We start from the raw sequence: 16,161 nt of genomic DNA, 5'->3' as shown, positions 1-16,161 counted from the left end.
ATAGATAGATAGATAGATAGATAGATAGATAGATAGATAGATAGATATCTTCACCTAGTATATAACAGGTGGATCAGCAGGTTTGAATCTTAACACACAACTCTCAAAAATCCTTAACTCCAACTCCAGCGCTCTCTTCTGGCATCCACAGGCACCAGGCATGCACATGGTACACACAGAAAACACCCATCTACATAAAGGAAACATGAAATTTAATTTAAATGATTGTTTGTTATAATTACCACAGCAGTGCAGTTCTGATGCTCACTGCCTGGAGTCGGAGAGACTTCCCAGGTTGGAGGCAGAGCTGATTCTCCACAGACCCCATCAGACACCAGCAAGAAGCTAAGAGTCGTAGACCACCTATGATATGGAAAGTGAGCTGTAAATTAAGTACTCCCATGCTGTTGGGCCTCTGAAGTAGTTCTCAGTGCTCAGAAAATACACATGCGTAATTTTGAATAAAGCAGGAAAGAGGACCAGCCCAGTGGAGACACTCTGAGTGTGAGGGGAATCTCAGACCTTGGGATTTTATTTCTCAAAGTGTGTCATCTGCTACACACACTGGTGTGTGTTACCAGTTATGATGCTTATCTGAGCTGTGGAGTCCAGATTTTCAGAATGCGTTTATTGCATACTCATGCTTGGCTGTATTATTAGCCACAGATCAGAACCTAATCTTTTACCCCTTTCATCTCAGACCACTAGATATGGGGCTTTTACCTCATGGGTTAAGCCCTGACACTTAGCCACATGTCTGATGATCCCAATGTGGTCATCCAGAGTTGCCATGGAATAATCCTAACTGTGATTATCCCAAACTCAAAAGTCTATAGACTTTCCTATGAATGACCAGAATATTCCTGTAAACTGGAAGAAGCCCAGGGCTTGGAGGTAGCCTGGATTTGTGGCACCACTGTCTACCAACCCTCTGACCTGAATTAACCTATGACTTCTTTATTTCAAAGTTGTCAGATATACAAGGAATGAAAAACACTGAGACAATAAAATACTGAGAAAGCGCACCAGTGTGTGTCTTGTAAAGTTTCTCTTTTTAAACAAGAGACTTGATGTAGATTACAGGAGCTGAAGCCTTTGCTTTGAGACAAGGGGATGAAGCAGTTATGTAAACATGAAGCACCCCTGAGGTCCTCTCTGAGATTCAGCTTACATTCTTTTCTAAAATGTAAATAGGGATTTTTAACAGAGCGAGTTTCTAGGTTTGCATCAGGAAATCCCTCTTGTAAAAATAACTGGGCCATTTGTAGTTCATTGCAGCGAGATGTATCTTGTTGCTATTGAATTAATTAGAAAATGAAAATTTGCAAACATTTTCAACAATGAATATTAAACAAAAGTAAATATTGGGTTGGGAAATGGCCCCGTTAGCAAAGTGCTTACCACCTAAGCATAGGAACTCGGGCTCAATCTCTAGTCTAGAACCCACATGAGAAGCAACTGTGGTTTCTGCCTACAATCCTGTCTATAATCTCAGTTCTGGGAAGATGTTACAGGTATCCAGAGTTCATTGGTAGCCAGTGGGTCTGAATCAGTAAGCTCCAGGTTCAGTGACAGACTGACTCGAAAACACAGTGGGAAGTGATAAAACAAGGCAAAGATAACAGACATGTATGCACACTAAGTTAAACTATTAGTAAACAAGTCTCAAACACTATCAAATTAAAAAATGTATTCTAGAAGATGCAAATCTCATTAAAATAGTGTGACCAGACCCTTGTGAAAGAAACTAAGCTTGCTTTATGTAATAAGTTTTCTAAGCAATTAAGGAAGTCAGATTAATAAAAAATCTTCCATGTTCACTTAAATACAATGCCTTTATATTGTATTGCAGATTTTTTCCCACTAAATCCTATCACTATGGGGGCTACTATGGACAGAATATTATGTAGAGTTGACTTACAGGAAGGGCTGTATTTTAGGACATCCTGGAGATGCTTGCCACAAGTGTGAGTGGATGTTTTCTAAGGCATTTGCAAACTATAACCATCTGCACAGCAGCCTCATAGCAGCAGAGATTCATTGCCACCTATACATCCTGGGTGCATGGGCCAATGTATGTCCAACAACCCGGGATATCTTAGCCCCATAACTATGTAAATATCAAGTGTCCATTAGAATGAATAGCAATTAAACAAGCAATAATCAAGAAAGTTCTGGATGTGTGCACCCTCATGTGAACAATTGTGTGCTGTGTGCACAAGGGAGGAGTTGCACCCAGTGTCACTCTCATGCAGCTGAGTTTTGAACCTCAGACGATTGCTTTACCCACTAGCTCCCAAAGGGAATGGAAGCCCTTGTAATGGATGGGTCAGACTCTTGCTTTGGCAGGACTGGGTATCTGATGAGCAGAATGACCCTTCGTATGTCAGGTCAATAAAACTGAGGCACTAACTCTTCTCATTCCATAGTTCTAGAATAAACTAGACAGGGTCTGTCTGTCTTTCCTCTCGTCTTCTGATTGAGGTAAGATATCTCAGGTCTACCCTATTTTTACTCTTGACACATTCTGGTTAGATCACCTTGAGTTCATATTTACAATTTCCCCTCTGTCTTTTCTTTATCTCTTTCAGCATACATAGGCAATCAAAAGTCTGATGTCTTCACAAGGGCTCTATAGTCTGTGTCCAAACCTAAATGACAGGGCTTTTACTCTGGCAGTGCTTCTGTGGTGCTAGGAATATAGAGGGTTTCTGAAGACAGCAGAATCTCCATGTCTGAGTTCTTTTCTTTTCCCAAGGGTACAATGAATTTTTAAATTTCATACTTGGTTAGTTTCTCTTCTGCATGTTTTCAGGGTGGTTTGTTATTATTTTGTTTTGTTTGTTCAATTGGTTTGTTAAGGATTTTTTTGGGTGAAGGATGGGGATTTGACACCATTAAGGCCCAGTTAAAGAGGCCATTGAGTATGGTGGCAGTTGTGAGGTTGGGGTCTAAAAGATACTCAGTAAGGTCTCCAGGTTAAGAACTGAGTTCATAAATCAATTGAGGATGCATCTTCTGTACCTTTGAGAACATAGCTACATCGCTGAAAGTTAGAAGTCTAGAGGCATCTGGTGGGTTGTGACTCTGCTGGGAGGTCAAGGGACCCTTTCACAGGAGTCACATATCAGATATTTACATTAAAATATATAACAATAGCAAAATTGCAATTATGAAGTAGCAATGAAAATAATTTTATGTTTGGGGATCACCACAACATGAGGAAGTATACTAAAGGGTCATAGCATTGGGAAGATTGAGAACCACTGCCTTAGAGGAAGGGCATTTCTAGGAGGATTTCTGACTCCATGGCTAGGATGGTAGGTTTATATATAGGATGCATATGTTACATAGAAAGTATGTAATGTATACATAATACAATGCATGTATTATGTGTAATATATACATATACAACATGTAATTAACCATTTTGAATACAATGAGTGTGAAATTAATATCTGAATTTCACAGTTCTAATTAAATGAATTCCCTAAATCATAGATCCTGATGGATATGGGGAGGAGGGTGATGAATGCAAAGGGTGTTCTTGGCATCACTATTACAGTCACCATCATCATCACCTCACCATCACCATCATCATCATCATCATCATCATCATCATCATCATATCATAATAATAACAATAACAGATTGTGACTGGTGTGTCATATGCTGAACTGGTAGACGCAGTGTGGGTAAATGAGACTGGGGCACTCGTCTCCATGTCTCTCCACAAACATAAACTCACTACAAAGTAGCAGAGCAGCAGAGCGGAGCTCATGCCAGACCTCCCTTCAGAGTGCTAGAGCCGTAACTGGGTTGGAGATGTGAACACATCATTGAGATCTTGCTCTCAGAAAATCAAATCAAATCTTCAAAACTATCACATAGCCAGTGCTATTACTTATGTATTCTTTCCATGCTGATGACCACATCCAGCCAAAACACTGCCACCAGCTTTCACAGGGCTCGTGCCACCAGTGCCTGCCTACCACAGAGGACAGCCAACAGCTAAGTTGTCCCAGGAAGACCACAGCACCACATGACTATGCTTGCCCCCAATCCATAGCCTGAATAGTGAGTAGTTGAATGAAAGTCCAAAGGTATTTCGCAGAACCTGGATTGTTTTCTATTTTCTATTTCTAAAATTTCAAGACAAAAGGAGACCAAGAACAAGGATAAAGAACTTGGGGGTGCAGCCACAAAGCTCTCAGTGATAATGGCTTCTGAGCTTTGCTCAGATCCCATATTAGCATAGGGTTGAGATTGAGATGAAATCTGCATCTCAGATTAGGCCGTGGCATCCATGTTAGCCTGACTTGGAGAACCCTTTTTGGATTAGTCAGTAGGTCTGCAGTGTATTCAGGGATCATACACACTGGGACTGCTATGATATCTATACATATATGCATCATGGACACAGAGAGAACTATGTCTTATGTCTAGAATGATAATTGATACATTAGGCCTTTTTTTTTTAATACTACAGCAGAAGATTTCCATTCTGCTAGTAATCACTTCAGTTCTTTTAGAAGAATAATATTTAAATTGGATACGATCCTATGTCATTGTAGATACCCATGAAATTCTTGATAAAAAAATGTAATTCATGTGAAGAAAAATGCTATAGCAGACCACAGTTTGGGTTGTTTTTAAAGAGTGCCATCAATACTTAAGGATTTTTGTTCCTGTGATACTTAAAAGTATTTATAAAGCAGATTCTAAAATATTTTAATTGGTGAATAGAAATAAATAAGAACTAGGTGTCATAAGAAATGCATATTTCAAAACAAAATGATTGACATCTTTAATAAATTCAGTGCTTTGGTTTTTCATTTTTGCTTGGGTAGGAATAAGTATGTAGATCTTTTTTAGTAAGCCATTGAAAAAAATCACTCTTAGAAGCAGGCAGGTTATAAATTATAAATGAGTAAAATCGAGCAGAATTCATGCAGACTTGTATCTGACAGTCAGAATTAAAGGAAAGCAAATATCGGTATACCAAGAGTAGACTCTGCAGGGACAATAATAAAATTTTGCAGCTTCCTTTGTTATGTGTCATCCTATCTGGGTCACCGTAAAACAATGTGATCAGAAATATTCTGCCTGCGGCAATATTTTTTAAAAAATCACTCAGTTATACTTTGCATAGAGGGAATAAGCCCCTGCCATTAGACTACACTGAGAAAACCCAAAGTCAGCTCCAGAATATGGAAAATGCATGGCAGACTCTATTCTGAGGTGATCAGGTAATGATAGATCCATCGTCTCTAAACCTCCAAAAGCATATGATAAACAGCTGATAGATTTCATGATTGGCATGGCAAAAGGTATAATCTTTCATCTGAAAAAAAGAAGTGAATCCACAAAGCAATGTCATATTCATAAACCGTTAGCTCATCTGAAGTAAAGTCTTACCCTGTTCTTCATTTTGTGGAATCAGAATGCCTTCGAGTTTATGAAGACAACATGAAATGATGAAGTTAACTCGTCCTGGTACCTGGAGTAGAAGTGCATTTCTGAGTCTACTGTACAGTTGAAAACAAACTATGCTTATGTGTACATTGCTAAGCTGGGAGCTGGGAGCTCTCAGATAACTTCCATAGAGTGGATGGCAGGACAACCAGGCTGTCCAAAATAAATTCCTACATTTGAATTTGAAAACAAAAGAATGTGTGTTACTGCCAACACCGGTAGCATGGTGTGGTTTCAGTAGCAGGTAATAAGTTATGGATTCTCCCTTGTTGGTAGGAGACCTGTGGTGCTGTGCTGATTAGTTTTAACTGCCAACTGGATGCAACCCAGAGTCACCTGAAAAAGTCTTAATGAACTGTCTGGGTCAGGATGGCCTATGGGCATATCTGTTGGACATTATCTTAGTTTGTTAATTGAGATGGGCACTATTTCTCAAGCCAGGCCCTTTCCTATATAATAGAGAAAGTCTATACAGAGTAGAGGAAACAGAACCAAGGAAAGAATCCTTGTGGATTTTTATTTTATTTTTATTTTGGGGGTGGTGGATTGTTTGTTTTTTTCTCTCCTGCCGTGACTATGGAGATGATATATTGAATTCTTATGTTAAATTCGCCAAAATGATGGACTATAATGGGAAACACAAGTCTGATAAACTATTCCTGGCCTGCCATGCTTTTTGGCAGGGTATTTCAGCACAGTAACAGAAACGCAACTAGAACAGAGAGAGCGAGGATGAGTGTTTTGCTGTAGGATCGGTAGTTACTTAATCAGAACAAAAAGTGGAAAAACAGACACTGTGAGGTTCCCCCAGTGTCAGATCAACACAAACTATGTAGTCTGGTCCATGGGATGAAAATGTGTGGAAGTTATTACATCTAGTTAAGGTCATTTCTTTTTGTGTACCAGCCCCATGTCAAGTATGCAAGATCAACCATGAGAAACATTGTGTTAACGCTACAACATGCTTCAAGTCAATGTAGTGTGTGTGCGTGCGTGTGTGTGTGTGTGTATTTTAGAAACAGTCTGAGATTGAACAATAAGCAAGGCAATGAGCATCCTTCTCCTCCATGACTCTTTACCATCTCTGTCTCTTTCTTACCCTCCACCATCTCTGTCTCTTTCTGGAGCTCTTGAGGTGCCCTTATAACCAACACTTTCCATTGCTGAGGCTGGACCAGCAAAGGGGTTACCAAAAGAGGACTTATCTACAGACAGTTCCCCCAGTGCCACTCAGTGTTAAAAAATTCTTTATTTTTTTTGTCATTTTTTTATTATTATTGTTATCTATCCACCTGTTTAACTTTGTCATCTGTATGTCTATCCATCTCCCTTTTTCTCTAAACTCTTTAAACTCAGAGTCAACCACCAAAGGGTTGAATCTGCAAGCATTCTGTATGAGAATTTTTCACATACATATTTAGTGGTCTTTTGTGGATTCTGTACTGGTACTTTATTGTAAAGAAGGCTCCCCTGCTGAGTTCTACTGCCTGTAGCATCTAGGGGAAAAAATGATTGAGGAACAGCTCTCAAATCGACAAGGTAACTTCCTAAAGCCTTCACACACACACACAAACACACACATATACATACATACACACACATACATACATACACACACATACATACATACACACACATACATACACACACACACACATACACACAAACACACACATATACATACATACACACACATACATACATACATATATACACACACATACATACATACACACACATACATACACACACACACACATACACACAAACACACACAATGGGGTTCCCTTGTCTTACCTCTTTTTTTTCTGTTTACCTTCTAGAATATTTTAAATAATGGTCCTGGTTGGGCAATGAACCAACATTATTAGATAAAATACATGTTCAAATTTTTGGTGAGTTTCTGGAAATCTAATGAAAGACTATAGAAGGCAGCCTAAGATCAGCAAAATGGTCATTCTATACTTAAATATTTCCAAACATACCAACTACGTCATCCATTGATGTCATTCCTAGCCTTATCACATGGGACAGCCAAGACCAGGACCAGCATGTGTCCTTACCTTGTATAAATCTCTTGTTAGCCTTTGTCTTCCAAACCCTCAGCTTGTAAAAACAGTGATGCTGGGCTGGGTCTCGATGTGGAAAGGGATGAGGGCAGATCAGCAAGAAGTGCAGGGAGCTTTCTGACATGACTTGTGCAAGAAATAAAACTAGAGTAGATGATAACAGAATCAGAAGGGCGCCTTAGTGCACCAGTACAGGCTAAATTCAGGATGAGAAGTTGAGAGTGGCATCTATAAGGAGTGTATGTATGAGTTGTTTAGAATTACTGGGCTGCATGGAACTAAGGAGCATGGGGAGGAATACTTGGGGCTGAGAGGCAAGAGCTCCACAGCTTAAGACTCTTCCCTACCTTAGGGCAACTCCAGGAAGAACAGGAATTCTTCCCAGGGCTACAGAACTCAGTGCTTATGTTCTCTGAAGTTGATTTTGACTTGACTAAACCACATAACATGTGAGATTTATCTAGCCTGAGGGTATGCAAAATAAATGCACAGAGAGATGGAGTGATCCCTGTCATTAATCTAGACCAGAGTGCAGGTCAGGGGACTGGGAGCAGTCTGGAGGAAATGGCAACAGCTCTAAGGACCCTCTAAGCTATCTTGCAAAATGGGACAGCTGGACAAGCTGCCACAGCTTCTACAAATTAAACAGAGATGATCAGACAAGCTCTGTGTACTCAGAAGCCTAGGATATGGTCTTCTGTACTGGACACATGTAGTGTCTGCCTGTTTTATGTTAAAGCTGTAACTCTTCCCTGTTTAGGTACCACAGTTCCCGCACTGCTGAATAGCACCTCCAACCAGCTCTGCCTGCACTTCCAGTCTGACATCAGCGTTGCTGCCGCTGGCTTTCACCTGGAGTATAAAAGTAAGATCGACTTCTGCTTCTGTTTGAGAATAGGAACATCCTCTCTAAAGGGAACAAACCCAGCTTGCATTAAATGGTGACACAGTGCTCCTCTAAAGCTCCATCTAAGACTTGCACAAAATTGAGTTTTACTAAACATAGGCTACATGAAAGGTATTTTCTCTATACAACAGACTGCTGGAGAAATCCAGGAGTTAGTATCTGGAATAATTAAATGAACTGACTGTGTTTTTAGGCCACTTGCATTAGGAAACACAGGCCAGCCATGTGTAACATGACTGAAGTCTTGTGTGACAATAGATACTAACATTAGCATCCCCAAACAGAGGATGGTCATATCACTAGATTATCTCATGAGGTAATGAGGTTTTCCTTTTGGATTCTCAAAGGTGTTCAAAGAAGACCTAGCTGAGAGCTGGCATTTCAGAGCCTGTGTTTGTGTGTTATTTATTTTAATTGCAAAGAGACGTCACAGATGAGAGGTCAATCTTTATAAAAATGGATGTGAGGCTGCGTTAATAGTCTGATGAACGAGAAAACAAAGGTCAAATTCACAGCCCGAGCTGCAGTGTTGTGTAATCCGGGTAAACCTTGTAAATTGAAGTATGAGTTTCCAGGGAAAGTAGGGTTTATTTGGGACGTGTTTCCAGGCTCTGAAATGGCTTGATGTCGGCATTATCTCCTCTAATAAGCAGTTGCAAGTGAGCAAATACGTGGGTTAGATTCAATAAGTGATTTTTAAAATTGAGATAAACAGTTTTCTGGAGTGTAATGCATGTGTTTTCAAAAGGCCACGTTCCAGCTGATGATAAATATTCATCAGCAGCCACCAACCACAGACCCTGTTCACACTCTGCTTCAGCCTTCCTACTTATTACAGGCATTTACATGCAAGTGTGTCCCAGTTTATGTGAATAGGACTACTCTGGTGACAGTATCAAACGATCCCGCAAACATTATTTATGTAGAATATTTCCAGAAAATTCTGCTACTTTGATACATCCTATGAAGGTTCTGCGAACAGCAAATGAAACCTTCACTCAAAACTGTGCTAACCAGTTCATTAATATTTTTGCTCTGTTGGAACTGATCATTGTTCTTAGCCCTTGAGAAGTTCTTACAGTTTCTGGCTTTCCCTTCTCCTTTTGGGGAAGGAGATGTTGGTAGCATAATTAGTCTGTGATTATTGGGGATAATTATCTACTTTGCACATGTACTGTAGCTCTATTACCATAATTGTCTCCATCCCAGGATATTCTTAGTCAGTATGAGTCTCTATAAAAGAGACCAATTTCCTTCCGTCTCCCATTGAAATAAAACCTCTTCAGGAACCCAAGGCCCTACGTGAGAATCCAAGACCACAGTTAATTAGTGCTCACTTTTTATTTGACCAAACAGGGTGCTACATTTGGACTTGGACTATTCCAGGTTGTTGTCTTTGTGGCTGGTGCTGGTTTTCTAGCTTGTGACATGTGTCTGTTAAAAGAAATTCCGTCATCTGCTCTGATTTTTCATTCCTGTTTGAAAACAGATATTACAAAGTATTTACAGAATTAGCCTTATCCCTCTAAACATTGTGGACTTAAGTTACCAACAATCTCTAATATTTTGATACATTGAGATATTTAGGCATGTACTATAAAATCTATATTTCCAAATCTCCATAAAAGTCTCTAAATTTATGGTCCTAGTAAAATGTGTACCTATAAAATTACGAGAAGAAAGTACTCTTGGAGCATATGCCATGCAGAATCTACTTGAGTGTCTGAATGTCCTCAGTCAGTGCTGTAATTTTTAAAGTAGGAAACACAGAACAGAAAACCACAGTGACAACCAGGAGTACACAGACACAGCAAGTGTTTCACCAGGTCTCTTAACTGAGACCCTGGGGCCAGGAGCCCCAACTGTCATCACACAGGTATCCCCATTTCAATAGTATTCACTGTACACACAACCCCAAGTCTAAGGTGAGGAGGACCAAGAAGCCTGTTGATATGAAACCTGAACCATGGGATCTGTTATATACCAGCATACAGAGAAAACTTCCTACTCCTTGTGTGAATGAAGGCTAGGCCTCAATCCAAAGGAACACTGCATGATTAGCAAACCCAAACAACTAGCCTCTGAAGGCATGGCACAGGCCATTTCAAGAGTACATGGTAACATTCATGACCCAGAACATCTGTGTGTATATAACTTAGGAAACGGGGGCATATAACATCTCTGAGCACTTGAGTTTCTAAGAGTGAGGATCCAGGGAGCCAGGAGATACTTCTCCTCAGCTCTTTTCCAAATTGATACATAGTGAGCCTCTGGTACAAAGGACAGACCTCTGGTCTTGGTCTCTGAGCCAACAGAGACTTGGGCCCAGCATTGGGTATTTGTATAGGTAAAGTCACCCTGTTTTCTCAGGGTCTTCATCTCCAGGGCTGTACAGAAGACAGCATCTGTGCCTCCTCTCCCATTGGCAGGGCATGTCCATTAGAACTGAGGTCACCCAGGTACCTCAGTGTTGCAATGGGTTCAGCAAAGTTTTGGATTTATACTGTAGGTTTTTCTTGTTAAAATAAAAAGGAATGCTTTCTTTTACAGATTTCTATAGATGAAATGGATGGGGTTTCTAAACGGTTCTTTATCAAGTGGTGTTTGTGATTTAGATATTTTAAAATTGCTGATTTTTTTTCTTTGAACATGCTTGGGAGTTTTAAGGGTTTAACTAGCTCTAGGTCAAAAAAGTTAAGTGAATGCTCCCAAGGAAGCATTAAAACTCTGCAAAGACCTTAACTCTTTTGAAGTAAAAAGTAATAAGTCCATTAGCAATATAGTATCATAACAGAATATTGACATATTGACAGTATGGATTAACTCCTTGATTATAATAATCAATGCGTGTGTGTGTGTGTGTCTGTGTGTGTGTGTGTGTGTGTCTAAATTACAAGTGTACTTCAGTGTGATCATTAGTGATGATCTTATACTCATAATCTCCCAGATGTCATTGGTGGGCTGAGCTTCGGCAAGACCCTCCCTGTATACCAGTGCATTAGACAGTTCTCTGTGTTCCCCAAAATGAGTTCTGCACCCCTCCTGAGAGCCGTTGTCAATAATCATAATATCAGCAGTATGATAAACTTTCCATCTAAGCTCTTGATATTAATCTCCATTTATTCATTCACTGATATGTAAGGATTTCTGTAAAAAATTTCAAAAATTTTCCCACAACCTGCTTTAGGCTCCATCTGTCTCCACCAGAAATGCTTTCCTTCATATTATCCAACCGTTACACCGCCCCCATTCTATCCCAACTGCAACGAGGAGCTTGACATCTTCTAAGTGATGGAACTGTGAGGTCTACCAGATAATCACAGCCTTCTGAAACTTTGTGTGTGTGTGTGTGTGTGTGTGTGTGTGTGTGTGTGTGTGTATGTGTGTGTGTGTGTGTGTGTGTGTGTGATACAGTCCAAAGAAGAGCTGACTAGTTAAAGGTTTGTTCCTACCTGTGATTGGGGAATTTAAAATAAACATGAAGTTCGATGCAAACGTACCATCTAATTCAGTTCCACAGTTGTGCTTCTGAACAGAGACAGGAAATTTCCACATTGCTCCATGCTAGTCTTTTGGAATCCCAGGTCCCAGCAGATCTGAGAACAGGATCAGAGTGGATTTTATGAAACTGAGCCCTCTTCCTAGATGTCTGTGGACAGTCACCTGCTGCTCAGACATAGTCCTTCCTGTACTTTCTAGCTAGTCCCCTGACTACCGCTTACAGGAACCATTAACTCTAGTATAGGATTTCTTGTATTTCTCTCTGCTCTAGCCTCAGGGGTGGCTCACATGAGCAAGTGGCTATCTGGACACCAGCAGCTGCTTGTCTCCTTGTGACTCATTAGACACTAACTTTTGTTTGACCATTTTCTCCTGGAATGGCCTTACAGAGTATGCTCCATGCCTTCTTTCACCATTTCTGGAAGATGGTAGCCTCACCTCTCTTCTTCTTAGTCACTCTATAGGCACTCACCTCCATCGCTGGTTATATATACCATCATTGTTATTACTTGTTTCTGTTATTTCACCTCCATAGGTAGACTGGAAGTAAGTTATAGTTCCTGTTTAAATCACCGTTAGGCCTCTGAACCTCTTCAATGGCTGCTGACTTTACTGGGCATCTTGAAGCCATAAAACAGGTTCCTAGAGTAAAGAATGATGGTGTACTTCAGATTGAAATAAAAGTAAAAACGTGAACACTCAGATACATCCCAGAATATCTCCTTTCTTTTAAAATCTATAGAACCCAGTGAATGTCAGTTTGTTTTTGTATAAACTAATAATCAAATGACGATGTTCAATCATGGTAAATGCTTCAAAAGACACTAAAGGACACACTTTGGTACGATTTTGTTTCTGATATTCCATTTTAAATGCAATGTCACTTAATTATTTTAACATGTCTATGTGTTTTGTGTTTTACAAATGTAATCTGAATCTTCTCTTAGTGCACAGAAAACTTATTTACCAAGGGTTTGCCAGTTCTTGGGGGTCTCCAAGTATGGTAGTTAACTTTGGTTGTCAACTGGATGGGATCTCTAAACACTTGGACCATATGCCTCTGGGCATGTCTGGTCTGGTGGTGTCTTTATAGGAAGCAGAGGTCTGAGATTCCTATTTTGATTACTTACAGATCTAACTTAGTGTTTAAGAAGTGTAAATATGCTGCCTGTGATGGACACTTGTGATTCTAGTCTTCAGAGTTACAGATAAGAGGCACCAGAAGATCTTCTGGTGATCTTCTTAAAATCTTCTTTTGCTACATAATATATTTGAGGCCAACCAGGGGTACATAAGACCCTATCTCACAAACAATAGTGAAAAAAAGTAATTAATTGAAAAGTTATATTTACATTCATAAATATGAAACTATAATTCAAGAGTGTAAAATATCTTTAAATCCCAATACTTTTGTTTCATTGCTGTGCTACCAAGTTATTAATTAGTTAAGTAGCAAACAAACACAGTCAAATTATTTGTTTTGAGGTTATGACAAGAATTGAAAATGTCTTAAATATGCACATGGGAAATTAAGTAATATTGGAATCCAATGTGCCATATTATTAAATGTATTGTTCTGATATGAATGTTATTCACCAACAGAAGCTCTTAGCAATATAGATGCTTACATTTTAAGAAGGCACATCTAACATCATGTTTCCTCAGATCCTGAGGACAATAAATAGTACACATATACATTACCAATGGTCAAATATGCATTTTAAGTATACAGTACCACATTTTCAATGTATAATACCTGACTGTAAATCACGGGTTAGGAACTTATATTTGGGGCAAGCAAGCGTACTAAGTGATGTTGGCAGCAGGGAAGCTTTTATGGGTGGCTAGCGATAAGCAGGCACATTGGACACATCTATAAAGATACTGATTACTTTTTGTGATGGTTTGAATGAGATATCCCCCATAGTCTGAGCACTTGAATACTTGGTTTTTAGTGTGTGACTTTGGGGAAGGCTTAGGAGGTGTGTCCTTGCTAAAGGACATATGTCACTGGGGGAGGGTTTTGAGAGACTTGCCATTTCAAGTTTACTACCTCTGCTTGATACTTTTCCTGTTTGCTTTGGAAATGTGAGCTCTTAGCTGCTGCTGCTGCTGCTGCTGCTGCTGCCGCCATGCCATCTAGTCTGGCTGCTGCTATGCTTGACTTCCCTTTGTGATGGTGATGGACTCTCATCCCTCTGAATCCATGAGCCAGAACAAACCTTTCCTTCTATTAGTTACCTTGGTCATGGCATTTTGCCACAGCTATAGAACAGTAACTAATGTAATAAACTAGCCAAAGTGCTAACAAATAAAAATGACAGGCATGTCAGACATTATAAGACATTAGAACAACATAAATGAATTTGAATTCCAGATACTTTTAATGAATTATCTTACTTCACTGAATATACCTGCCTGGTCAATTGGTCTATAAGTATTAAGGATTTCAGTTAAATCCAAATATTTTAGAGTTGTTTACTTTTATTTAAATAGAGCAAGAAGAATCATGAATATGAAGTTTCATTCAGCTTATATTAAATCCACATATCAAATGTCTACATTTTATTTGAGGTTTTCCTGTTTTAAAATAGCATAAACCAATGGAAGTATGTCATGGCTGTAAGTTTCAGACAAAGCCTGACCCTCTTATTCAGAATCCCTGACACGGCAGTAACCACCCATGCGGGTAGATTTATTTTTGTGTAATTGAGGAAAAGTTCAAGTGTACTGTTTGACATTTAACAACCCTAGCTGAGTCTAATGGGTTGACTGTTCTGAACCAGCTGTCGCTCTAGTAAGCTTAAGTGGAGCGATTCAGGAATTTGTGATGGCTCTAGCTCCATGGCACAGACAGCTGGCAAGACTGTATTTTTAGCTATCTTCCCCTTTCATGCATAAGTGTGACAAATTTAACCAGCACACCCACCTAGTGGCCCTGTGGAAAGTAGGGAAGTAGGATGCTTCATTTTCTCCTACAAAGTGGAGGCATGCTCAGATATATGTCTTTGGCAACTGTGAACTTGTTCATTTCAGTTCATTTGCTGAAGCATTGTTTGTCACTGAAGAACACTCAGTTTCACAGCATCGGCTCTTTAATCTTATAACACGGGAGTACATTATTTAGCAGGAAAAGTGAGTTTTAGCTAGTGACTGCGATTCTTTAGGCCAAATTTGTCACCTCTTTATCCACTATTAAATAACAGTTGTAGACTACTCTGCCCCATGTGGTGTGCTTCATGACAGATGTGTACTAATTGTTTATACCAGTTTTGGTCAATGTGACACAACATCACAGGCTGATTTCTCACAATTCTGTCACTGGAAGCCCAAAGTCAATTTGTTGGTAACGTCTGCTGTTGAAGACCTATGTGTTGGGTTTGCAGGTTCTGTGCTTGGTTTCCTTCCTATAATAGTACCTACCGCATTGTGAGGATCCACGTGATTCTGAACCAACTCCAGTCCCCTTCTAAAGAACCCAATTTTATATCACATTAGGTGTTAAAAATGTCAATTTGTGAACTTTAAATGGACAGACAGATATTCATCCCATAACAATAGAAAACAAGAAAAAGAGGAGAAGGAGGAAAAAAGGAGGGGGAAGAAAAGGAAGAAGGGGAGGAGAAGAAAGAGGAGAACAAGTTTGCCTCCCTAGGTTCTTGGTCTGAAATTGAGGATGTGATGTGACATCAACTGTAACTTCAACATTAAAGTAGGACTGTGCTGCAGAGCTTGGTGACTCATTACCAGTGCCACTTGGCTTTGGGTGTAGACAAACTTTACCTGGATACATCACTAACCATGGTTCCACAGATGAGATTATTTGGCCAATGAGTACTTCCCAAGTGCTGTGCAAAACCCACATGGGTCCTGAAAGCAAGGAAACCTTGGAAACCCAGGGTTAAATAAGGTGAGAACTGTCTGTGATCTGTGCATCAGTCCTTCCTGTCATTACAATGCTGCTATTCTCTGGGCTACATCAAGGGACACAGATTACTCAATTTTTTTCATGGATACTAGAACCACAATCCCTAGACTTTTCAGAAGCCTGAGATCTAAATCGTGGAAGAAATAAAAATGGTATTTGTTACTTGTGTCAATACTAAAAACATGTGGGCTCTTGGGCCCACATAGTTCTCAAGACAATCAATAAAACAATAGTTTCACTTAATGTACGTTATTTTAATAATGGAGTTTATAAACTTTTTT

At 39.6% G+C, this 16,161-nt stretch overlaps 1 protein-coding gene across 1 annotated transcript in view; it reads left to right on the top strand.

Moving 5' to 3' along the window:
* Positions 1-16,161, top strand: part of Csmd1 (CUB and Sushi multiple domains 1) — a 1,525,237-nt gene that overhangs the window by 1,364,921 nt on the left and 144,155 nt on the right. Inside the window, exon 37 of the mRNA XM_028766288.1 lies at positions 8,305-8,409. Within this exon, the coding sequence (XP_028622121.1) occupies positions 8,305-8,409 (105 nt within the window). The remainder of the gene's footprint in view (positions 1-8,304; positions 8,410-16,161) is intronic.

This window comes from Grammomys surdaster, unplaced genomic scaffold (assembly GCF_004785775.1).
Source record: "Grammomys surdaster isolate TR1022 unplaced genomic scaffold, NIH_TR_1.0 167, whole genome shotgun sequence".
Taxonomy (NCBI): Eukaryota; Metazoa; Chordata; class Mammalia; order Rodentia; family Muridae; genus Grammomys; species Grammomys surdaster.
This window is presented reverse-complemented; position numbering and strand designations above follow the sequence as displayed.